We start from the raw sequence: 27,726 nt of genomic DNA on the forward strand, positions 1-27,726 counted from the left end.
ACTCTACACTAATTGCCAACAAGGTTAATATCACATTAACACATTTTTAATGTAGACAAATTGAAATTATTGTAGATGTGTAGAGCCAAGTTCTGTTGAGGTTGTGATGTGGCCTTTTTCTCTCTGTCATTTGAAATAGAAGTGTCTTATCGTTACAGATAAGTGTTATGCAGAACTTGTTGTCTCACCTATGCCCATGCAGTGATGTACACCAGCACACCTTGCCCCCATATCAGACATAAAACTTAACACACTTTAATTAATGTTTTGATGCTGGAAAAGCTACATCTATGCCATATCAGTTGGTGAAACAAAAACTAATACTTTTGATTACTTAAATTTAATTTATCTTTGTCTTTATCAACATTAGAGTCATTTGCTTTTCACACTTACCCAACCAGCTTAATGTTAATATGAACCTGTTATGACTTGGAGGAAATTACTAATAAGACCACACCAGATGAAGGAAAAACAAGTACTTGCTTCTACAGATGCAGTTCTTTCAATTTCTGTATGGATTTTGTAGGTTGCAGGAGAGTTGATCAATGAAGCTGTATTAGCCATGGAATATGGAGCATCATGTGAGGATGTAGCTAGAGTCTGCCATGCCCACCCTGTAAGTTTAAACTTATTTTATCTACACTGTCTTTTAACAAGACATTATGTGTTCTGTTAGCTCAAATATAAAGGAAATGGATGAATCTGGATGAAATTTCCCAACTAGGACAGCTGGCCATATACTGGTCCACTGCGTTATCTATGAACATCCCTTGGATGATAGAAGAAAATAAAATTCTATCTACTGTTAAGCCACTCTGTTCAATATAGAGATATGAAACTTATTCTGTTTATCCTATACCCCTTTTCAGAGATTATATTAGTATCCTTTTAGTTTCATGAAACGAAAATTCCAGTTTGCATCAAGAGTATGAAAAACTCAGTTGTACGAGTGCAAGTGATCATTATTTCTGTAATGTATTCTACTAATTATATATAAGTTGTACGGATGGCATGCAAACTTGTGCTTTCATGTTGAACATTTCCCCTTTTTTTTTTTCCTTCTGTTCATTCATAAAACAGTGGATAATATGTTAACTCTTCATGGGGGCCCTGTGTGGTCAGGTGGATCACTCATACATCTCGCCTCTGTCTGCATGAATTCAAGTCCAATGGGCCATTGATTCTTCCAAGGGTCTTCACAAGTTCTTCCTTCACCAGATATCATGGACACCATTGAGACAGTCATTTGATGAAAAATAGGCTTAAACACCTCAGAACCAGAAATAAAAAGTCTTTTTTTTTCATGGTAACTTTTGTATTGGTAAAATAATTTATTTTAGCTTAATTTGTTTCTTTTCATTTGTAAACCACTGTATAATCAATTAATCAATTTTATCCGATTTTTTGTGTGTTTTAAATATGAGAATAAACCGCTAATTTAAATTTGTTATTTCTTTCACCAAGTATTTACTTCAGATCAAATTGTAATGACCTTTAATGATCACAAGTTAATAAATACAGCATATTTGCAGCTTAGAAGTTTTGTGAACTAATAATCACCTGTCATACTGTGTTATGCTTTGATCTTTGCCTCAAAAATATTATTTTCCCAAATTTATTTTTCTTGCTGATTTGTTGAATCTTTTTATGTTTATTGAAAATGTTCTAAATTACAATATATCTCATTTCTTTTTGTATTTGCAGACCGTTTCTGAAGCATTGAGGGAGGCCCATTTAATGGCATACTGTGGAAAGCCTATTAATTTTTGAATGTGAAATATAACCTGTATTATACAGTGATAGGAATGAATGAACTTTACAACTAACTTTAATGGTGTTATTACATCAATATTATCTTGCCTGAAATAAACTTGAGATATGCACTTGCATCTGTCATCCAGAATTTTCAAATCATGAGGAAGAATATACTAGAATAACAACTTGGATGAAGTGACATATCTGCATCTTTTTTCTTTCTTTCTCCACACATTTTTGGTGCTTCGTTTCAAACCAGTCCTGTGAGTAAAGGTACCTTAAATTAAGGGTCCCCCAGACTTGATAATTTGTAGAATGATATGAACCAAGTATCTTTATATTTTATGATATAATGAATGCTATGTTACAGATTGTATAATGCATGTATATCAATTTAGCAGCAGTGGAAATGTTTTTTGTGTGATGCATTTATTTGCTTGCACAACATGCATCAAACAGAATTTTTGTTTTAAATTTTGTGAACACCTGTTTTCTTTGGTTCTTTTGAACTGTAGAATTGTGGGTGGAAGTCATTGGTGATGTCTGAATATTATTTTGCAGCAGACTGGATTGTAGTTAAAATCTAAAATTTAAAACTAGGTTATATTACCTATTCTCATTTGAAACATATCCCTGATACATTGAAAATTTTTGCTAATGAATTGGAATAAATATCAGGAATCTTACCTGTAAAAGAAAAAAAGAATCTACAAAACTCAGCTCTTTCTTCATTGTAAAGTTTTTACCCATTTATTTGGCACAAGATGATCCAAGTAATACCTTACAGTATCAAAAGTCTTGGGCTATTTGTTTTATCATTATAACTATGTATTATTTAGCTAAAAATGTAAAAGCATTTCTTTTAAGGTATTCATTAATAGACTGTCAGTACTGCTGGTTGGACATTATGCACTGATTTAGTTCATTTTTGTGATGGAAATGTGCAGATAACTGCATAGAATAAACAGTATAAAGTAGAACATGTATTTCACTGAGTGCAAGACACTTTTGTTTAACACAAAGCAGATTTGTAAAAACATTGTACATTATTATTAGAATTAAACACTGTTTTCAACATTGTTTGTTTCTTGTTATTGTTAAAGTGAAATCAGGGGCCCCGAGTGGTCTAAAGCGCTCACCACTATGGATCACTGCCATCTCGCCACTGTCTACGTGGGTTTGAGTCTCGGAATCGGCCAATGTGGGTATATGAAAAAGCTTGCCAGTAGCTTCTTGTGCGTCAGTAGTTATTTCCAGGGTTTTCCTGGGTTCTTCCTCCATCATTAATACTGGTTACCATATATAGCCTATCTTGTGCTGAAAAATGGCATTAAACACTACATTACAGTGAAATCCCATTAATAAGACCACTAGTTGAACTTAAGAAAACTGACCTTTTTTTGGAAAGTTTTAGATATTAGATTTTTGCTTTTGGAATCTTCTGGATAGATAATGGGGGAGACGTTTAGACAGCCGGAGAGATATTGCGTCAAAGATCAGCAGATTGATCTTTTGGATTGCATTGGAATGGTAGAAATTACTGGAATTCTCAGATGGGTCTGGAATATACATCATAATCCTTAATTGTTATTGGTCTTAGTTTCAAGATTGTGAAATAAAAAATTAGGTATTTTGCATTTTAGATTGTTACAACACATTGGACTCAGTATCAGGGTGGGGGTTTTCTGCATTGTTATATAATTCCCCATTGTACAAGTAGGAGTCATACAACACTACCAAATTAAAATACAATGTAATAAGTGTTGATGGTGTTAAAAAGAGAATCATCTGATAGATGCAGATAAATGCAGGGATGGATTCATCTGCAGATGGGCAGATTTATCTTTTAGTATCACTAAAAGTATGGATATATAAAGTATTTTACCATATTTGTTTTGCCTTTGCTTTTTCATCTCATCTCTACAAAGTAGAGTAGAGCTATTATACTATCCCCAGCATCCATGTTTTTCTTCTAATCTTTGACAGATTTGGAGTTGGGCTCCTAACACCTACACCTGGGGAGGGGCTGAGAAGGACAGTTTTGTACATTCTTGGTTAAGTTCTTGCAATTAGCCCAGGGTTTTTACACACTATTTAAATACTGGTATACCTGGAATCATGAAATTTGGTGAGGTGATGAATCTCATAGCACCCTCATCACAAAAGTAGATAGTGATCTATACTTTACACTTTATTAACTTACTTAGGTTAAATTTTGTGTTTATTTCTTAAGCTCATTAATTGCAAGAATCATCAGCCTAGATGACTGTATGGATCTCTATAAATACTGTTCCCCCACAACCAGGAAGGCCATTGTGACCTCTTTCAAATGTTTCTGATTCAGATTCATTTTTTGTTTAGCTCATGATCAGATAGGTTTTTGCACATGTATATATACCTAGAATCATGAAACTTTGTGAGGGATTCGTGTTAATGAGTACTACACCCTCATCACAAAATCACTGAGCTCCACACACTTACAAGAAAAGGTCCATGTGACCTACATTTGACATTTCTGGCTTAGTTAAGCATCTGCATTTAGCTTATGCTGATACAGGTTTATTGCCTCCTTCACAATATTATTACACCTGTAATTATGAAACTTGGTGAAAGGGTGCAGCTTGATGACTACTACACCCCCTAAATGTGACCCACCTTTTTTGACTTCATTGATAATGGTAAACTTGGGGTTTCTTTTGTGTTTATGCTTAAATTGTTAAACTAATGATCTTACACGTCTCCCTTGGTATTACAGCCATACAAAACAATAACTGTGACACACATTTTATGGCCTAAATTTTTGCATTTAGCTTTGTGACCTTGTACTTATGAGATTTTATTTGCATGCTGCGTACACCATCTAGAATCATGAAATTTAGGGGATGCATCTTTGTGAGTACTACTCATTCATTTTATTAGTAAGTCGTTATGGCCCACATCAATAAATTGTTTTGTGATGTTCATTTTCAGACACTATTTATTCTAGAATCATGAAATTGGTGATGATATACATCTCTGTTACAACCATCTCTGTTACAACCACACCCAGAAGCTTATTATGACTTGTACTGCATCTTTCACTTCCACCTGCAGGTTCAGGGTTGTAGAATAGGTGTTACATGTGCTTGCTGCATGTCATACCATATGTACTCGCTTATAAGTCATGTCAAATGGCAAACAGCACAGATCCTGATATACCATACAGTAATGTGCCTACTGATCAGAGTCAGTGTTGTTTGATCAACTAATTACTCCCAACAAACTACACAGACCCATATCTGCCAGCTCATTATGCTACAGCAGTTGGACTTGTCTTATAAGTAAGTATATATGATAAGAGGTCAGTGACTGGAGGCAACCTGTTTGCCATGGGTTGCATCTCATGTCATTGGAGATAAGGGTACTGGGTAAATGAGTAGAGAAGAGGCAAAAAGTTGCTTCTCAAATGCAACACTCTTTCTGGGCCTCAACTTTAGATACGTGATCAGAAGGTTCCAGTCTGATCAATATGCTAGTCATGCCAAGCTTCAGCAGCTCTGTTAAAGACATTCAGTTTAATTGCTCTGCATACAGCTTTTAAAGTGACCATTGTGATTAATCAACATGCTGTTGTTCACCAAATATTACAAATGACAGGCTATGAGAGATGGCAAGGGTCAATCAAGTTCAGTTTCGACTTTACCTGAGTATATCACCTTGAGTAGAGCTAATATATGAAACACTTTTAAGAGAGTATAAATCTCTGTCCAGTGTTTTGTATTCCAAGGCAAGTGGGGAGAACAGGTGAGAAAATATTTACACAGTATTGGATAACCATCGAAAACTTCATCCATTAGTAAAAGACCTGGTCTCAAAAGGACCAGAAATATTTCAACAAGTGACTTGTATGAAGAAACTTGTCAGTCTAAGAAATTGGCCAAGATTTTTCACCATTTAAAAGAAATGATGAGAACCAAACCCTATCCAAGCCAGACCCTTTTGTGATACTGAAAGTGCTTCAGGGCTTGGCTGAAAACCCAAAAAGTGTATTAGAAAAAAACAGTCCAGGCAAATACCTATAGAGTGTAACTGCACATCATTCTTTTAATGTAATTCACTTGGAGTGGCTGAGGAGATGCCTGCTAATATATTTCGCTACAAATCTTTCAACTCATGAAGATATGTTAGATCTAGAGACTTGGATGGCTGCAGCAAGACTGACTGAGATGCTCAAATATCTGAGCTCATCCAAAATCTTGCAAACAAAATGAATCAAAATCTGCTGGAACAGCAACTTTATTCCCACAAACATTTGCATACTGACTTTCAACTGTGCCACTTTTCCTACATTAGTCAAAGCCAGGTTCTTAAACATCTGTCAACCGTTTCGTTCCTAATCTTGTGCAGTGTTTCAACTGCCAGAAATATGGCCACCACAAAGATGGTTGCAAGAGGAAACTAGTCTGTTCCACATGTCACACACAGGATGTGGGCAGGAGGGTCGTGATAGATTGTTTTGCTCAGAAAAAATATCTTGTGTGAATTGCCAGGCAGAACATTTCTTGTACTGCAGAGACTCTCCTAGGTGAAAAATAAAGGAGATCCAACACGTGAAACAGGAGAAAGGCATCAGGCTTCCTGAAGCCAGGAAATTTGTGGCACAGATCCACTTAACATGGTGGGCAAATCCAATGCAAGTACAACTAAAGGGGAAAGAAAAATTGCACAAATGTTATCTGTATGCAGACCAATATTACATGACCACAAGGTCAAAACAAAAGTCTTGACGCTTCCAAAACCTCTGCTAGCAGCTACCCAAACTGACAGAAAAGGAGATAATCGGTGATTATGTAGAAATTAGTACATCAAATGCCAGAAACGAAAGATCATCCTTTTAATGATCAGCAAATAACCAATGGATGTAGAAACAGTGTACCACAGAAGATTCTCAACTCCCCTATAGAGAAATTCGTTAAAATGATCTGCCAAAAGATCAGCAGAATGCTTGCAACATTGGTGATGCATGCTTTGAACCAAACAAGAGGATTAAAGATGCTAATTGAATTCCCAGTAAAATTATGGAGACTGGTAACTTCCAGCAGTCCTGGCAAGAAACAGCTGTGATAACAGTATGTTAATTGATACTTCCAACTATTGTCCTATGGGATTAACAATTTGCATTACCATGGAATGGATGATAAATGTTAGACTGGTCTCTCAAATCCATCAAACGACTATCATATGTTCAGTATGGATTCAGATGCCAGAAATAACGGAAATTTGTCCTCTTGAATTTTCACAGGTTCGGTCATTTTAATGCAAGATCACATGATCTTGCTCATAACTGTGCACACCCAAAATCTTCATGATTCAAGCTTACATGCCAAATCTGGAAAAACTCTCAAAAATATGACCTCTCGTGTGTTCACAAGACCAGTCAGGTTGATGTAAGATCACCTTATTAATGTGTGGACATTGCTCATAATCATCCAAGATCATTAATGATATAAGCTAATCCCAAATTCAGCCAATTAATCACAAGATTACCTCATTAATATGCCTGGATGTAGCTCGTACTCGAGTTCATCCAAGATTATATAAACTTCATATCAAATCTTTAATTTGTTTTATCAGAAATATGAACTAGTGGTCATAATCTCGCCCATCCAGATGCAGGTCACCTCATCACGTGGATGTTGTTCACAATCAAACCCATATCGGATTTTGATAACAAAAACCTGTATATCGAACCTAATCATAAATTTGCCCTCTTTGAGTGTTCACAAGGTCAGTCAATCAGATTCAGTACCACTGCATTAATATGTGCATGTCTCAATATCAAACTTGTCTGCTATCTTCATCAGTAAATATACCCCGTTTTTATCAAAATTTGATCAGAATAAAGGACTCGAGTTGCAACAGGCTCAGCGAATTAGATGCAAGATAACCTCAGTAATGTGCATGGGTCTCATTCATTATCAGACTTGTGCAAGACCATGACAGTATAAGCACATATTCCAAGTTTAATTAAATTTGGATCAGATATAGGGGCTATACTGGTAACAAGCTCAGGAAATTGGATGCAAGATCACTTCATTAATATGCATAGATTTTTATCATAATGTTTGAAATTTGTCAAAATATTCTACAAGCCCACTGGACCAAAATATAGTCAATGGCTCAGTGATAAATGCAGCTAGACATGAAAATCAGTCGTGGATGATGATTTAGATAATGAAACATGGAAAGTAATGTAAAACACTTAAGATATTTATACCACACTGTCAGATTTATTAAATTTTACTTAACATAGGCACTGTTTACTGACCAGGTCAATGGTACTTGTGTCCAGCTGAATGATCCAGATGCAAATATTTATCATCCAGAGACTGATGACCAGTCTGTATCATAGTCAGAATAAGTATTGGGATCCTCATCCAATGTGTCATCAATGATAGTATCAAAACTAGATCATGCCTCCAAAAAGGAGGCTTGGGTATCCAAGGTACAGCTGCCCATGAAGTTATGTTTGTGGAAAGCTGAGTTCCAGCAGTGTATTGTTTAATTTCAAGGTAATGCTGGCTATTTCAATAGCTAGCAACCAGTCCCATTTCTTTTAATAAACTATGACCGTCTATGAACGGCCAGGTTTTAGCAAGGTAACCACACTTACCTTTCTACCTGTACATAATATTATTAGATTATGAGTGTATTCAAAAAGTATGCAAACAATACTGTCATACAGCAAATCATTTATTTCGACAATACAAAATTTTTGCACATGATCATGCATGAAAAAATACTTTTACTTGGTTAAGAATGTGCATTTCATTGTTTACAAACCACCTTTATTATTCCTAACAAAATAGTACAATTAGGAAACATTTCTGCCGTGTGTTCTCCAGTTTCCAGTACAAATGATGATCTTTAGTTTGTCTGACCACTGAATATTTTATATGACTGTTGCAAATATTTACTAAATTCTAGGTAACCGCATTTCTCATCCAAATTAAGCATGGTAGATAGAGAGAGAGAGACATATAGACAGACAGACAGTACTGGCCAAACTGAATTTCCAGGAATTTGTGATAAATCAATATCTTAAAAAGTCTTTTGGTGAGATGTAGATATGACCATTCATCAAGGAGGAGTTGCTATAACAAGAATCTGAAGATGGCTGCCATAGTGGCCACTGGATGGGTGCCATTTTAATTTAGACATAATAAGAATTCTGGTGAAAACCCTTTGATGATGTGGCTTTCCATTCAGGAGGAGTAGAGATAACAAGAATACCTAGATGTTGGCAACCATAGCAATCAAGACTGATACCATTTTCATTTATGATTAAATAGACAACATATGAAGTATTTTATTGAAAACCACATGTTGATATGACCATCTATTCAGGAAGCATAGCAATAAAAAGACTTTCAAGATGAACACTTTGTGGCAACAAAGGATGTCTGAGCACCATCGTTTTAATTCAGGACAAGTTAGATTTTGGGATGAATGTGTCAGGTTTCAAGGTAATCCTCCATGTAGCTTAGGAGTAGCAATAACCAAAATGTCTTCAGGTCAATGACAACAATGGACAATAGGCTATCAATGACAACAATGGACAATAGGCTATCAATGACAACAACGGACAATAGGCTATCAATGACAACAATGGACAATAGGCTATCCCATAATCTCTTCTGGTCTATAACCAGTAGAACTAAAAATCTATTATAATACAGTTTTTCTTCATAACACTGGCAACTAAGCATATTTTAAGCAGTAACAGTGATATAAAGTACTACTATGGTGTCATGACTATGCTAGCATGCTTTATATACTGCAGTTTCCAGTGGATCGTAAACCAAATTTTTTTGTATAGACCATATTTAATTTTTCTGATGAATAGCAACTCGTGTCCCACATAAGGAATATTTTTTACTACTAAAGCTTAAATCAATGAAAACATCTTTGTTAGAAATACTTCAAATTTCATATAAAATTTGTTAAAGAATTATACAGTCAAATCTGTCTCAAGGTTTCACCTCTGGAAATGAGAAGAAAAAAGTGGGCTCTCAAGACTGGAAAAATCAAAACATTTTTCCATGCATAAGAAGAACCCATCTGTGACCAGCATATATTCAGATGCATTGTCTGATAATAACCCAAAAGTGTCCAGCATATATTCTGATGCATTGTCTAATAATAACTCAAATATGTCCAGCATATATTCAGATGCACTGTCCCATAATAACCCAAAAGTGTCCAGCATATATTCTGATGCACTGTCCCATAATAACCCAAAAGTGTCCAGCATATATTCAGATGCATTGTCCCATAATAACCCAATGTGTCCAGCATATATTCTGATGCATTGTCCCATAATAATTCAAATGTGTCCAGCATATATTCTGATGCAATGTCCCATAACCCAAGATGCATTGTCTGATAATATCTCAAAAGTGTCCAGCATATATTCAGATGCAGTCTCATAATAACCCAGATGTGTCCAGCATATATTCAGATGCAGTCTCATAATAACCCAAATGTGTCCAGCATATATTCAGGTGCATTGTCTGATAATAACTCAAATGTGTCCAGCATATCTCCTGATGCAGTCTCATAATAACCCAAATATGTCCAGCATATATCCTGATGCACTGTCTCATAATAACCCAAATGTGTCCAGCATATCTCCTGATGCAGTCTCATAATAACCCAAAGTGTCCAGCATATATTCACATGCAGTCTCATAATAACCCAAATGTGTCCAGCATATATTCAGATGCATTGTCCCATAATAACCCAAAGTGTCCAGCATATATTCAAATGCAGTCTCATAATAACTCAAATGTGTCCAGCATATATTAAGATGCAGTCTCTTAATAGCCCATATGTGATGTGCTCACTGATAACTGTACATATATCATGGGATTAAACTCTGTTTGACTTTCAGTACGATTCAATTCTTTGGTGTTAAGCCATATGGATCACACTGAGCTGTAAATAATGTACATAAATCCTCAAGGTAGATTATTTCCTGAGTTGCCTTCTGTAAATAGAGTCATTATTATTATTATTATTATTACCAGCATACATCAAGATCCTGTCTTATAATAACCCAATCATGTCCAGCATATATTCCAAACCAATGTCCGATAATAACCCAAGTGTTCTAGCATATATCCAGCTCCAATTCCAATTCCATAACTCAACTGTGAGCAGCACATAGATATATCTTGTTCCATAATGTACCAGCAGATCAGACTGTAATATGTTCTTTGAAATCTATTTCAGGTAAGAAAAGCACAGACCCCTGTATGTAGTCCCATAATACAAAAGGTTTACCTGACTTTATGCTGTTTGCTGTTGGTTACATTTCATACATGTGCAATTACTGCAAGTACTGTAAAATTATAACATTCTCATGTCTACAGATATTTCATCAGTCTGAGTTACATCAATGAACAATAAATAGCAAAGAATGATTCAATGTACATGACATTAATTGAAAGAATAATAATAAACTGTATGTTGAACACATTCACAAGCATTTGACTAGTTCAAAATATCACAGTCATGAGCAATCCAAATAAAAAATTGAATGCTAGTGTTAATAGTTGCCTTCAGTTTTCTGTTAATACAAAAGCCTGTATGGTTCAATGAAACATGCCCCAGTGGAATTTTATATCTTAGGTCATTGCTCATAAAGGACAAGATTTCAAGGTCCCATCTCATATATATGGTAGGATCACTTTAATCTCTATACAGTGGAACCCTTTCCGTGAGGAACACAGTTTTATTGTACTGTGAATCTATTATAAACCAGTTTTTCTGTACTATGATGATGACTTATATCTAACTTCTATCTATACACCCATCTCTGACAGTGGAAGTTTGGTTTGATGGTTTTATGGCACACAAGCAGGTTATTTAGTGCCAAAACAAATGGAGTCAAGTGCCTTACCCTGGACAAAATAAGGCTGACAAAACTAACTGAGCTAATGGTAGGATTTGAACCCAAACAATTTTTGTCACAAGTTCAGCATGTTGGTCAATGTGTAGAGAATCGTGTCCATTCTAAATCCCCAAGCTTACACAATGTTTCTATTGAATATTTGAGCACTCAACTGCATGCCTATTCAGGAGTCTGTACCACAATGTATGCAAATGAAAAAAATATACAAATCTTACAAACGCTGACAATGTCTCAAGCAGCCAAGTGATATAGTTGTCTATTGCTATAATGTGCCTCAGTATAGTATAGTCCTGCATAGCAGTTCCATACAAGTCTTGCAAAGAAGTACCACACAGAAAAGTTATGCACAGAACAGTCACACACAGCAGACATGCATAACACAGTCCTGCATAGTATAGTCAACACCGAACAGTCCCACAAATAAAACTGGTAAAGTCATGGACATAACTTTTGGGATGAGTATGGTTTTAACTTTCAACCCACCTCAGTACACAGTGACTAAGTTGATACCACAGTACACCTGTATAATTCACATGAACAGCATTACAGTGAGTGACCACGATGACCTTTGTTTATCAACTAAAGCAGGCAGAAGAAAAAAACTAGTTACATAAGCACTGAAATCTAACACCAGCCTGCTGGTCTGGCACCAATAATTTTCAGATGGGTTGAAAATAATGAGTCAGCTAGTCCTTGTGGCCAACTCCAAATATTGCAAGCTAAAGAAAATCAAATATGGATAATGGATATATTTTCCGGAGGACTATTAACTTTTTTAAAGCCACTGATCATTTTGGCAAGAGAAAATTTTTTGGAATGTGAAAGACTATGAAATTATGGATGATGACAAGTTTGAGAAGGATAACCATTGGAAAACAATTTCAAATGGATCATGTTTGCATAAACTGACACAATTAAGTTATAAGATAATTCCATGTCAAATGTCCTAGAGAAAAATCACTTGTACAGACAATTCAGGATTCTTTGCAGTAATAAATAATTTCCATAGAATACAACAAAAATAATAACTAATATGTATCCTCTCATACATGACAAAAAGAACAGATTCATGTCTCAATTCCAACAACAGTAAATTAAAATTAAAGGCAGTGAAATTCCAATTAAAATTCTGGTAATAAAAAATTTACATAATGATGTGTCTTCATTAAAACATTTACATAAACACCTCCAGAGTTGGTTCATGAATCTGATTTGAAAAAACTAAGAACTATCTTTGATTACTCTTCGTCAGTAAAGAATGCATTAACCTGAATCACTGGTCATCTACTTTATGAAAAATATACATACAAAGTCAAGTATTTTAATTTCAAACATTCACTACAAAGGTAGAATAAGAAACTTTAACAATCTGTTTTGCACAAATAATATCAGACAAGTCAGCATATATACAAAATAAATGAAAAAAGACAACATGTCCAGATGAATATACATCTGCTGAGATTAACTGCAGTATATTAAACCATCTTCATCTGATATTGATATTTTTCCCATAACATACTGAAATATCAAAGTTTCAAAATAAGATTCTCGGTCAAGATGTTCCATCTTTATTTATGACTAACTAGACCAAGGGATGAATGAGTCTGTAGGGTTTGGTGGCCATATTGAATGTTCAAGGTGTACCATCTTTATTTATAACTAACAAGACCAAGGGATGAATGAGTCTGTAAGGTTTGGTGGCCATATTGGATGGTCAAGGTACACCATCTTTATTTATGACTAACTAGACCAAGGGATGAATGAGTCTGTAAGGTTTGGTGGCCATATTGGATGGTCAAGGTACACCATCTTTATTTATGACTAACTAGACCATGGGATGAATGAGTCTAAGGTTTGGTGGCCATATTGAATGTTCAAGGTGTACCATCTTTATTTATGACTAACAAGACCAAGGGATGAATGAGTCTGTAAGGTTTGGTGGCCATATTGGATGTTTAAGGTACACCATCTTTATTTATGACTAACAAGACCAAGGGATGAATGAGTCTGTAAGGTTTGGTAGCCATATTGGATGGTCAAGGTACACCATCTTTATTTATAACTAACTAGACCATGGGATGAATGAGTCTAAGGTTTGGTGGCCATATTGAATGTTCAAGGTGTACCATCTTTATTTATGACTAACAAGACCAAGGGATGAATGAGTCTGTAAGGTTTGGTGGCCATATTGGATGTTTAAGGTACACCATCTTTATTTATGACTAACAAGACCAAGGGATGAATGAGTCTGTAAGGTTTGGTGGCCATATTGGATGTTCAAGGTACACCATCTTTATTTATGACTAACAAGACCAAGGGATGAATGAGTCTGTAAGGTTTGGTGGCCATATTGGATGATTAAGGTACACCATCTTTATTTATGACTAACAAGACCAAGGGATGAATGAGTCTGTAAGGTTTGGTGGCCATATTGGATGGTCAAGGTACACCATCTTTATTTATGACTAACTAGATCATGGGATGAATGAGTCTGTAAGGTTTGGTGGCCATATTGGATGTTCAAGGTACACCATCTTTATTTATGACTAACAAGACCAAGGGATGAATGAGTCTGTAAGGTTTGGTGGCCATATTGGATGGTCAAGGTACATCATCTTTATTTATGACTAACTAGACCATGGGATGAATGAGTCTGTAGGGTTTGGTGGCCATATTGAATGTTCAAGGTGTACCATCTTTATTTATAACTAACAAGACCAAGGGATGAATGAGTCTAAGGTTTGGTGGCCATATTGAATGTTCAAGGTGTACCATCTTTATTTATGACTAACAAGACCAAGGGATGAATGAGTCTGTAAGGTTTGGTGGCCATATTGGATGTTCAAGGTGTACCATCTTTATTTATAACTAACTAGACCAAGGGATGAATGAGTCTGTAGGGTTTGGTGGCAATTCTCCCAAAGGTTTAGACGCATTACAATAACAAAATTAAGCTAACATACACCATATGCCAGATGAAGGACCACTGTATGTACACTTTTGATCTATGACCTGTAAAGCTAAAACTTAACAATTCATTCAGACTGCAAAACAGTGCAGCCAAATGATGTTATAGTATATTTGGATGCCTTGAATATGATATCTTTGTAGGATACGATCTCATGAGGTGTTATATCGGGTTTGCAATATGGAAATATAATGAGGTATACATGTATTATACACTGATCACAAGTTTGACAAGTCTGGGTGGCACAGTCAGATGAACTATCATTCCCTTAGACGTTAAATTTGATCTTTATATCATAGCACCGTTTTTGTACATTGTTGCAAATTGTAAGTGCTTTCATCATAAACATCAACAGTAACTTTGATTTCATAGACTGATTTAGGCATGGAGTAAATAAGGCCATCCTTGAATGCAACAAAAGTGTAAAGAAAACAGTCATTGTTATCACTGTATCTGATTAGAATATGTTTGCCACATGAAATAACCTTGGGTGAATTACCATAATCACCCAGTATGAATTACCCATTACCCTTTTATGTGTTAAGAACTCTCCACTCCCCTAAACAACCCCCTCCCCAAAATCCCACCATCAGACTCAAAATGTCTGCAAAAAACTTAATAGGTTCCTAGTATTTCCACAGCTATGTGATTTACACATCCCAATTTTTTGCTAACTAGACATATATCCATACTATGCAAGGGCAAATTTAAATAGTGAAAATTACAAACTGAACTTAACTTTTGTGTCATAGCTGTAAAGCCTGACAGACCAACAGAAAGGTAGGATGGGATAAAACAGGATGGATACAGACCTGCCAACCCTAAAGGACTTTCTCAGTAATGCAGTCAATATTTTTCTGCAACACTAATTGTCAGTAAGTTGTCGCAAAATATATACTGACACTGCTGACATGAAAATCATGTCTGAAAATTTAGAAGTGTTCTGGTGGAGATACAGCATTTTATTCAGCCAAAAAATCTGCAACAATTCAGCTTCATTAAGCTTCAGTTAAGTTTCAAAAACAGCAGTTCCAAACTTCAGAGGCCAATGACTTCTTGTCAATGCCTGCATGTTATTTTTATAAAAAAAAAAATTTTAAAAAAATAAATATTTTTATTATCCTTTTCATGGCAGAAACCAAAAGTATCCTGCTATGCAAAATACTCACATAAACTGAATATGATGTTCAATAATTGCAGCTGTCACCTCTCCTGTTTTTTCTATGCTTGACAAAGTGTATTTCATAATTATGTGCCAGTTATTTCATCTTTTTTAGTAGCTGGTTTTTGCCTTCAACGTCAATCAGAGGTCTTGCTAGAATTTTAAAACGAGGAGTCCAGGACTCCTATTTTGGGAAAAATTGTGAGTACCACCAGCAAAAGCTTCAGTCCCCTCCCAGAAGCATATTTGGCATATCTCAAATGCCTAAATTTCTGATGAGAAGAAACAGCTGTTGCCATTGAGTTGAATTTTCTAAATTCTTTACACCACTGTCATATAACTCTTGTTGGTCTATTAGAGTGAGTCTGAATTATGTCAGGCCAAGGAAAGGTCTTATTCCAAGCACTAAGCTAGGCATCACACATTTTGTACATCTGGCTACCATTCATTGCGAACTATCAGTTCTAGCAACTTTAGCACTCTCCTGAATCTTCATCAGTTTAATGTCTCAATATATCTTGATTTTGAAGTGACATGCACTACTTATTCGGCTACACTTGGAAACGAACGCAATAATGAAAGCTAAAATTGTTTATTTGATGCACTTTTATAATGACCGCATGTACATCACTGTGTCTTTCTGCCTCTGAATTTAGTCATTATAAATATCAGCATTTTCCCATGACTCGGCAGCTATAGTCAAAATCACACGGGTCATATAAGTGCATTTACTGACATAAATTTAAAAACTAATTGTAGATTTAAATTCAATCACAATATAGTTATAACAAAGTTGATTCAATTGTGATTTTTGAGTGATCTGCACATAAAAAAAAATACCAGATGAAAATTATCGATTTTCTATGGACTTTTACAATGGCAGTTTGGCATTACACTGGGTCTAAAAAGTCAACACTGGATTGAACTATTACTATTGCAGGGGGAATCAAGGTAAGATCACATGAACAAGAAGTCACTCACAGTTTCATTCATCTCTTGTATGGATGTTCAAATATGAATGGGAAAGAGGAGTAAAATACAGAAAGTTGTATTCGGTCTGTTTATGTTTGTAGTACAACTTCTTCCCAACCACAGGTGCATTCCCTCGTACATTGTAGCATGCAAAAAACTAGTTTAAATGAGACCACCATGATTGCTTGACTTCGCATAAAAATGTTGTTGTACATTATCAATGAACTTGCCATTAAGTTTTTTTTGAGAACTTGTACAATAATCTTCAATGGAATTTTGATGGACAGGTTGCAAAATAAAGTGAATAAACGCCATTTAAAGCTATGTTTAATCAAATTCTCCAAAATGACACCCATTTTCCGAATGCTTTAACACTAAAGCAAAAGCTTCATTATGTGAGTAATCAACTACCCAGATCCCCACCATGTCCAGAAATGACACTATCTGGATTTTACCAAAGTGAATGGATTTTTCAAAGTCTGGATACTGTTTCACAAGTCTGTAGTTTGTGGGTCCTTTCAGTAAGCCTTACTTCAAAATCATAAGAGTTGACAGGTCTATGGACGGAAAATCAAAACACTATGTGATCCCTCCATAGGCAGACACATAAAAAAATGTTAACAAAGGAGAAAAAGTTACACAGTAAAGTGTAAATTAGAAATGCAAGTCATCACAAATATCCACCCTTTTAATTCACCTTCCCCAACCCCTTCACTTGCCCTAGTGAAATGTCATGCTAAATATATTCATTCACCGCTCAAAACTGGTGTAAATACAGTTCAGGCTAGTAGAAGGTCAATATCACCCAAGAAAATGTCACCTTTGATCTCAACCTCCTTCTGCACCAGAGGCTTCATCCAGGACTGAAAATCTTCATTGTCATCTCCTCATCCCAGTCAAACATTATACTAAATAATATCACGTTTTTTCATCAATGTTGACGAAATTCAGGTTACAGAGGAAACCATAATCGATGGCTGGACAAAGACTTACAGACAGACATTGCCTATCACAAAAAATGAATATAATCATTCTAAATATATGGCTCTGCCATTTTATAGTGCATCTTTTGCTCCATATTTGTCTTTGTTATAATGATTCACCTCTGCCACCAATGTCATCCCACAATATCTATTCATTCCCAAACAACTCCTCATCTGCTTCACATGGTTCATGACCAGATGACCTTACATCCTTATCAGTAGTGCTATCTTCATTCTCCATAGGTCCAATATGCAGTGACTGGTAGTGAGCCAATTTCTGCTGATGCTCACAAAGCAAGTCACGCTGCTTTACTGTCTGTGGACCCTCATAAAAAAAGCAGTGCTCTTGTTCAGCTTGGTCATCATCTTCTGTCAAAACTTTTGATTCCTGCTCAGATTTGTTGACTCGAGAAAAGTCAATATCAAGTTCAAAATGGAACTGCCCATGCTCATCACACATCTCATTCAAATAATCTCCCTCAAGATCATTGCCATAATTGGCTTCGTACTGCTCAAATAGAGCCATCATTTCTCTCTTAACTGGCTGATTGTCATCAAGAGATGTGGCATCGACAAATCTGGTCTCTTCATCAACAACAGCAAATTTTTGTCCTTCACACTGTGAAGTACTTTTCTGCATTTCTTTTCCTTGCATGGGCTGAAAATGATCTGCACTAGGTGAACACACTCGTGGGTCTGGTAAGTGATGTAAAAACATGCTGTTATCATTAAGATTCTTTTCAGTACTAACACTTTCATGAGGTACATTAACACTAGATCCTTTGCTCATCTGGCTGCCATCCATGGCAACCATACACTCTCTTTGGCTATCCAAGTCAACTTTTGCTTCTTTGTAAACTGCAGAATCTGAACAGCAATTACTGACGTCATTGTCAAAACAGTGAAGTTCTGCAAGCTTCTTTGGATCAGAGGGATAAATTCTCCTAAGAGTTTTAGTATCATGATCCTGGGATGTCAGGTTTTCACTGTCAAACAGCTTCATTTCCTGTAGTTTCTTGGGATCACTTTCAAATAGATTACCTTCGTGTTCTTCAAATTTTGAACTTTTGGCAGATGGTGTCCTATTACCCATCCTCAATTGCTCATCAAATTTCATGATTTCAGCCAATTTCTTTTTATCATTCAGCAGTTCAGCAGACTCTTTTTTGTCTGAAATGTCCTTCTCAACATTGTCTATTCCATCATGATTTGGCACACTGATAATATTTCTTTTGTCATACAAAAGTTGAAGTTTCCAAGGTTCTGGCAATTGGTCTTCCGAACAGGCATTCAGCAGTCCATTAGCAGCTCCAATTACTGGATATGATGGCACCTGAGAAGGGGACACACCTCCAGCTGTATTTGGTAAATGAGAGGTAGGTGAGGCACCTGAAATGTATCCACCGTCACTCGTGACAGAAGATGGGCGAAAAAGATTCCCTGCACTTTGTTTGGACAATGGCTGCATTAGGGTCACTCTGGACATTTCTATAGTCATTTTTTCTGAAATTAAAGAAATGCTTTCATCAGATATACAATGTGCATGCAATTATTTGTGGGCATACACAGTAAGCGTAAGGGTAATACAAGCATATGCCTTAGGTCTATTTCATCTAAGTGAAAATTTTAACACACTTTAAATTCATTTTATTTTCTGTGGGTGTTATTATGGGGTTTTCGTAAAAAATTACTCTTAAATATGGACCACTCTGGTGGTCTAAGTGGTTAGAGCGTCTGCCTCAGATGCAGGAGGTCGTGGATTCACACCATGGCCAAGTCATACCAAAGACTTATAAAAATGGTAGCAGCAGCTACCTTGCTTGGCACACAGCATTAGGAGGTTAGTGTTACGACTGGTTGGCATTGTGTCAGGATAATGTGACTGGGCTGGTCACGATGCTACATGTCTGCAGCATGATGCCTGAGTGCTAGATATTAATAAAAACTGCCACACTGCAGACATCATAGTGATATGACTGAAATTTTTTAAAACTACATTAAAAATCCAAATCACACACACACACTCTTAAATACCTAAATTTGAGGACTGGGAATAGGGTCCTATTTTTTCTACAGAAGGGTCATTGTTAAGTCTTTATATTTGTTTTTTGAAGCAATTGCAAAATCCACAGAAACTGATACTCCATGAAAAACAGCATATTCACATTATTTGACAAGTAACATGCAAAAAAATAATATCAAAAATAGTAAGGTTTAGAAAATGGGTTCTACTCAAATCTTTGAACACATTTTAATTTCCCAAACCACTAAACAAAACATCAGCAATCTGTAAAAAAATAAGGCTCAATATAATTTTTTAACTTCTTGACCAAAATCAAAAACATCTATTTTATGGCTAATAAAATCGATAAAATAAACTGTTATACACTGAAACAGATGACTGATTTTTTTTATGTGAACAAAAGGAACCATACAATCTGAACTGTAATGAACAAATAGGTAATGTTGTAAGTACTACTGAGTTAACTGAAGATCTGATAAATATACTGACACCCCCCACTCACCCACCCTGTATCATATAACAGCAAATTTGGCACTTTTCTCCCTTGTGTATAACTGTTAAATTTTGTTGTTTCTGGGTAGGTGTCCTTTATAGAATGGCAAAATACACTCCTAAATGAATCCTACAAACTTCTACTGTAATTCACACTATCTGAAAAAGCTAAGGAAATTATAAAACATGTTATATTTAATCTAGTTAGGAAGCTTGGCAGATGCACTATTAAATTTGCTGAGCACAGACCAGATACAAATTTAATTTTCCAGCCGGGCAACAAACTTCAACTCTTGAGGATCATAATTGATGTCTATGGAATATGACTATTTCAAATTCCAAAGCCCAAATTTGATAATACTTTCTGAAAATGGAGCCTTAGATATCAAATAAACACTAATTTGCTTAACATGGTTCAGATTATTTATTTTCATTGGTCTTAATTTTCATGGTTTTGTACATTTTCATGAGTACTCAAATCATTGTTTTGCCTGTCCAAGTTAGCATATTTGTTGGTATTTAATTTTATGAATTAATCTTTATAAATATCCAAACTAAAATAATATAAAAGAATAGTACTATGCTGATAGCAAATGCCGATCACTTGAATGGTTAAAGCAATACCACCACATGCATTAAAATAAATCAAATTACCTGTCAAGATAAATCACTCTGTGTTTTTGTCAGTGTGCATAACATCAATGTAAAATGATGCAGCAAATAATACTACCACCAATATGGAAGCTGATGCAAGCAACAACACCAAGCCAATCAGTTATTAAAGCACATCTGTTGGAGATTTTATTTCAATCATTCCATATGTCAATAAAACACATGACCAACTGCCCCTTGCTCAATGCTATTGGCAAGCAGAAGCAATATTTGGCATGTTAGTGCCCATCAAAGTCTTAAGATGCCAAATAAATTGAAAGACGATGGAACTACTTTGAGTCTGCCTCATGTAATAGCCACCTACTAGACAAATAAAGACTAGGATGAAAAGCTAAAATCATACGTCCAGAACTGGTATGCTACACAGGTCATGGAGGCAATCACAGAAAACAAAGACATCACTGAAAACAATCACTGCACAGTACTAGTGGACTGTGCAACTTTATTAATGAAGCTAATTCATGCGGACTGAAACTAGTCGCTCATGAGTCAATGAGGCTAATTCATGCAGACTGAAAAAGTAGCTCATGAGTCAATGAGACTAATTCATGCGGACTGAAAACAGTAGCTCACGAGTCAATGAGGCTAATTCATGCAGACTGAAAACAGTAGCTCATGAGTCAATGAGGCTAATTCATGCAGGCTGAAAACAGTAGTTCATGAGTCAATGAGGCTATGAGCTACTGTTTTCAGTCCACATGAATTAGCCTCATTGACTCATGAGCTACTGGTTTCAGTCCGCATGAGTTAGCTTCATTAATAAAGTTGCACAGTCCACTAGTACTGTGCAGTGATGAGTCAATGAGGCTAATTCATTCATGCGGACTGAAAACAGTAGCTCATGGTCAATGAGGCTAATTCATGCGGACTGAAAACAGTAGCTCATGAGTCAATGAGGGAAGAGATTAGATCAGCAGCTTTGAAAAAGTCGGACTTTTTAAATTCTATAAAATAAATTAATTCTAACATTTTTAAAAATTTAACTTGAAAAGCATTTGTGTGTACCATGAGATTTGATTGACATAATGCTGATACAATGGTTTTGTCTGAATATGTTTTGAAGTGTGCGCTTTTAACACTCTGCTCTAATTAGAGTATATACATAGAGTTTCATTAGCAATTTTACTTCAAGCCATAATTCTGGTATTTTACAGTCTTGTTGTTCAGTCAGATTAAAAATGCATGGATAAATAAAATGTGCTTTCAGGAAAGATTGAATTTTTCAAGCACAACAATTATACTTGAATGAAGGATCAATCGGAATAAGTATTCAATTTAATTTTCACATTCTTTTATCATTTACTATTCTTTCATCCAATTTTATTAATACTGTTTGAATACATTATGCCATTTCTCTTTTTTGCTTTCCATACTAATATTACAGCTACTTGATATTGATATATATGTGCATTGAAACATAAAATGCCATTTAATTTTTTTTAAAGTTTTAAATGGTTCAAATAAAACAAACACATGTAAAAGCTCATTTTTATCAGCAGATTACAGTAATATGCTAATTTATCAGATAGCTTTGTTGATATCTGTGAAGACTGGTACCCTATGAATATCACTGATACTACAGGACTAACAACAGACGATGGGGAATTTCATTAATGAAGGTCAGAAAATAAGCATTAAAATAACGTCAGTAGAATTTTTTAAATTGGACAAACTTTGACAAATGACTATACAGCTGTATTCATGGTGTCCTTTATATTGTGGAGTCAGCTAATGCAGGTTTCACTATAATTACTGATAAAGAAGTGATAAATACCGAAAATGATCTTACCATTCTCTTTGGCAAGTTTCTGGTTTTTAAAGGCAACTTCAAGCTGCTCCAGTTCTTGGTACACCTGCATAATATATATGGGAAATGCTGATAAAAAATTAAAACCTAAATATGTACAAGGTGTGAGGCATAGTGGGAAAATTTCAATCTGAAGAAAGCAAATTGTATTAGCAAATTCCATATATATGAAGGTGAAAGTCTTGCCAGTCCTTCTCCTTGCCTCTCCCCACCACTGTTAGTTGGCTACAGTTCTTTACCTGATTTAGCTTCAGTGCTACTCTTCTTCACTAGGTTCTCCTGATACGAGTCAGGCATGAAGTAATAGTTTTATGGACAGAGATGAAACACTATCAACCACTGCTGTCTGATCAGACTGAGTCTTGATCAGAAATTTTCCTAGGAAGGTTTATCAATAGATCAAGTTGACTGTTGACCCAGTACTTGTCCCAACAGAAAGGGTCTATCAGAATCCCTTTGCATTTGTTGATTCTCACTTTCTGAATTATGTTTAGTATCAAGACTGTGGAAAAGTTGTCATAACCCTAAAATACCTTCCCAAATGACTATGAGTCTAACACAGCTCATGTCCCTGGGTCCAGGACAGGTGACATGAAGGTGGACAGTTTGTAATTTTACCTTGTCACAAATAGATCTCTCATAAAGCCTGAAAGTGCATAAATCTACAGAAAGATCAATGGGTGGATGAACCACTCTCTGTAAAGAGTCTGCCCTTTCTTGACTATAAATTGGTTAGGAAACTGAACCTGGCCATAATATGTATAATCTGGCTCATTATATTCATGTGAACACCTGTGAAGAAAATCCCAAACCAGAATGTATAGATCTGGTGATTATGTGACAGACACCCATCCCCACCCCACCTATTTCTGAGGAGATTGGCCACACCACCACAGAACTGTCCATCACAATGAGGATGACCTTTCCATATAACTTGTTCTTTCAGAAGTAAAACATGTTTATTATGACCTTCATTTCTAAAATGTTGATGTGGTGAGATAACTCTTCCAACACCCATTCACATGTGACTATGGTGAAACTGGGCAACAGACAGGGGCTCCCTAACTGTACATAAGGTGGCAGCTGTGTAGACTGTACTATTATGCTGTGGGTTTTCTAGAGGAATTCCAGCCATGAGCCACTGTTTATTGCATTATGGTGAAGACAAAACTACATTCAAGATGGTTTATTGATCAAGATTACTTGAAAATAGGCACCATTGGATTAGCAAGACCATTTTCAAAAGGGCACCATTGGATTAGCAAGACCATTTGCACAAGGGCACATTGGATTAGCAAGACCATTTGCACAAGGGCACATTGGATTAGCAAGACCATTTGCACAAGGGCACATTGGATTAGCAAGACCATTTGCACAAGGGCACATGAAAAGGCAATCAAATCCACTGCTGTTTTGAGCAGAATGAGGAGCTCTGAAAAGTTTCTTGCCAAGATCCTTACCTTTAGGAAACAGTTCCAATGAGTTTAATAACCCATGTAGTGTGCAACCAAGGTTGGGCTTGTAAAAGATTAAATGCCCAAAAAAAACAATGCTGTGATGGAGTTGGGTCTGATTTGTCCCAACTGATCTGAAACCTTAACTGACTCAAAAGTAAAAAAAAAAAACCTGTTTCTTCCCTTGACCAAAGATAAACTAAATGTTTTTGGAGCATGTTGTTATGATACACAGCTGTTTCTACTTATGAGTTTGACTGGAGGAGAGAGATCTTGCTGAAAGCCCATGGGTTGATATTGAGGCTAAATGGGATAGCGCAAAATTGGTAAATGGTTCCAAGGATATCAAACTGAAGAAACTTGCGCAAGGATGTGCGTATAGTATGAACGTATGCACTGGTTAAGTCCAAACTAACTGTAAATTAGTCCTTTTTTAATAAAAATCTGATCTTGGCATCTTCATTTGGAACCTCAGCTTGGCATGTACCTATTAGGCAGGTTTAAGTCAACAACTGGGCTGAAATTCCCATTGGCACTGAGTACTAAAAATAGAATGGAGTAAAACCTTAGAGAGTTCATCTTGAGAACTGTCTTTACAGCCCACTTGTTGTATACTGAGCAGAACTAATGTTAGCAAAGCTATATCTAGCATAGAGGAAGTAGCAATTATTCTTTTATCCTTGATACAATGAGCTGTAAATGGTAGTAACCCAGATCTGCCTAGTGCACTAGCAGATCAATTTCTGTATTCACATAGCTTCTCAACTTGATTGGTTTTGTTTGGTGTTTTAAAGCACAGCAACACATATAAGTTACTTAGTGCAATTGGAGAAAAGAGCCATACCCAAGATGAATCACAGGAATCAACACAGACTGACATGATGATAGAATTTGAAGCCTCTGATTCGCGACATGACATGCTGCAGACTGCATTGGGCTTCTTCTGCATACCCAAGACTGCAACTGGTTTCTTAACTTGAGTGCACACTTAAAACTGCTTTTCAAAAGTCTTATATTTGTCAAATTGTTACAAAATAAACCAAACACATTTAACAGACAACTGTATCAAAATGAATGGCTCCACTGTAATCTCCTGCATTTTAATTAGGTCATTTATTTTAAGAATATTCTTCCATTTCCCACTTTTATCAAACATCTCAAAGTTGACTAAAAACTTGGTTCAAGTTTGCATGCAGAATGTTGTAAACTACAACAGGATAATTGCATGGAACCTATGTTTTAATCTTTATAGAAAATGTGTAGGGGCAATTTGGACTTCAGTACATGCTTGACTTGAGAAGTTTTATGTACAGCTTTAAATCCTAAGCAGAATGAACAGTGTGGACCCCGATCTGTTGCCAGTACATTATGCAATGGCATGTCTGGGTCAATGCTATTGAAATGTGCATCATATGCATGCAAAAATATAGAAATGTCGTTGGGCGAGGCACTTTACTTGAATTGTCTCAGCAAGTCTTCATGTGCTGCTGTGCCAAAAAGAACCAAAGAAGCAAACAAAACAAAAATAGGATATCTAAAACAATTTTATTTTTGTTAAAATGCAGATCTTCCTAATATTGATAAAGTTTCATGGCGATTAAAAAAACTTTTAGACATTGTGTTCACAAGATTACATGAACAGACAGATGGATGGACATGAGGACTCCCATATATGCCTGTCTCAATAGAAACAGGGATAAAAAGCTAAAACAATGAGCCCAATCTAAAACAGAGACATGCACACGGACACAATTAGATTAATCCTGATGTCAAGCTTCAAAGCAAGTTGGATAAAAAGTACTTGATGTGACATGTACCACCACCTACCTTGACCATGTCAGGTCGATCCTTTTTCTTCTCATTAGTACACTGTGTTCCCAGCTGAAACATGGCATTGAACACAGATTCAGTGCACTGCCCTGCCTTCTTGTCTCTGAACACTTCCATGCAATTGATTTTCAAGTTCTCATCCAGTTGATCATGAATGTAATCAGCCTGAAAAGATTACACAAAACAACTCTTAGAAGAAAAAAATACAACCAATCATGTATGATTTAAAATTTTCATTAAAATAAAAAAATTGAATATTATCAATCCAATTTCCATCACTTTGCTATTGAAATTGGAGCCAGTAAACTATAACATTTATGGCTACATTTATCTGATTTCTATGAGATTATATTTCTGTACTTTAACGATAAATTATAAACATAACGAGAATCAAAATATAGCCACCCAGAAATTTCTTTTTATGGTGCTATTATACTTGATGCTTTGTTCTTTTTGTTATAATTCAAGAGATAAATCTGTTGCTATTAAAATCTAGAAACTGTGGAAATGTTTGATGACATACTTTTTCAACAATACATATATTGACAAAATCCTTTTGTGACTACTGCTTTTGAACCTCTCAAAGAGGTGTCATCTCAATCTAACATAAAATATTGTCCATAATTGAAAAGGGAATTTAAACATTTTTAACAATCATAGGTGGAATTGGGGGGGGGGGGCAAGATGGGGATACAAATGACAAGTGCATAAGAAATAGTAACAATACACACCAGGAACTTCTGGTCAGAACCTTCCCTCTTTGCATCGTAGGCATTCTCTCCTGTGCATACTTCAAATAATACCTGCATACGAAAAGTTTAAAAAAATAAATGATAGTGACCCTGACATGAAATTTCACATCCTTAAAAGTATTTATCAGGTTACAGCACACACATAAAATAAACACACACACGTGGACATGTAGTAATACATGCATTACTAGAATATCCAAAATAATGACGTCCATCTTTCATGGTGCAAAATGAGTTGTAAATGTTAACAACCTCACAAACTGCTGATATCTATAAATCTACATAGATTAGTATGATTATATAATTTCAGTGTTTGATATAAAAAAAAATAAAGGAACTTCAAGCTCATATGCATTTCTAGTCCAAGACACCGAATTTCACATTCCAAAACGGGGGTGGATCAGTGGATAGCATGCCAGACACGCAATCTAAAGGATGCAGGTTTGAATTCTACCACCTACCAGTGGATCAACCCTATGAGTACAATAAAGCTCAAGTCACAGAACTTTCTGGATTTTCTTCACTTCAGTTTTTATATTAGCATATTAAATTAAATAAACATGGGCACAGTCAGTGTGTCGTATCCCAATTTTAAGTCTTGAGCCTGAACTTTAGTTTCTTGCTCAAAAGAGTTTTATAGAATACAGGGCCAGAAAACATCTAAGTTTCCATGATGTGAAGTAGCAGAGTGTATAGTTACTCTACTGTTATGTGCATCAATCAATATCTGATCTTCAATGAACTGTACGATATTTCTTTTTTTAAACTTAGTCATGACTCGTGTTTTCTGTCCAGCCGATTAGACAATCAAACTGCAGCTTAAGTTAAATTGAGAGGTAAATGTTGTGGACTTATAATAACATGAATGGCTGGTGCATTTTTCAAAATGATAAACAACTAC

The 27,726-nt window shown here is 35.7% G+C and overlaps 2 protein-coding genes across 3 annotated transcripts in view; one reads left to right on the forward strand and one right to left on the reverse strand.

Annotated features, from left to right (window-relative positions):
- The window catches only part of LOC149789291 (dihydrolipoyl dehydrogenase, mitochondrial-like), a 41,981-nt gene extending 39,149 nt beyond the window's left edge, over positions 1-2,832 (forward strand). For both annotated transcript variants that reach the window (XM_089975491.1, XM_089975490.1), the window contains exons 13-14: positions 527-616; positions 1,705-2,832. In XM_089975491.1, the coding sequence (XP_089831617.1) occupies positions 527-616; positions 1,705-1,770 (156 nt within the window). In that variant the 3' untranslated portion in view covers positions 1,771-2,832. The remainder of the gene's footprint in view (positions 1-526; positions 617-1,704) is intronic.
- A 5,642-nt stretch (positions 2,833-8,474) lies between these two features.
- Positions 8,475-27,726, reverse strand: part of LOC149789292 (uncharacterized) — a 51,781-nt gene continuing 32,529 nt past the window's right edge. Inside the window, exons 9-12 of the mRNA XM_089975492.1 lie at positions 26,805-26,876; positions 26,071-26,238; positions 22,772-22,835; positions 8,475-19,298 (exon numbers count right to left, since the gene is read on the reverse strand). Coding sequence (XP_089831618.1) covers positions 17,944-19,298; positions 22,772-22,835; positions 26,071-26,238; positions 26,805-26,876 — 1,659 coding nt within the window. The 3' untranslated portion in view covers positions 8,475-17,943. The remainder of the gene's footprint in view (positions 19,299-22,771; positions 22,836-26,070; positions 26,239-26,804; positions 26,877-27,726) is intronic.

This window comes from Sinohyriopsis cumingii, chromosome 11, assembly GCF_028554795.1.
Source record: "Sinohyriopsis cumingii isolate HCF-2022 chromosome 11, ASM2855479v2, whole genome shotgun sequence".
NCBI lineage: Eukaryota > Metazoa > Mollusca > Bivalvia > Unionida > Unionidae > Sinohyriopsis > Sinohyriopsis cumingii.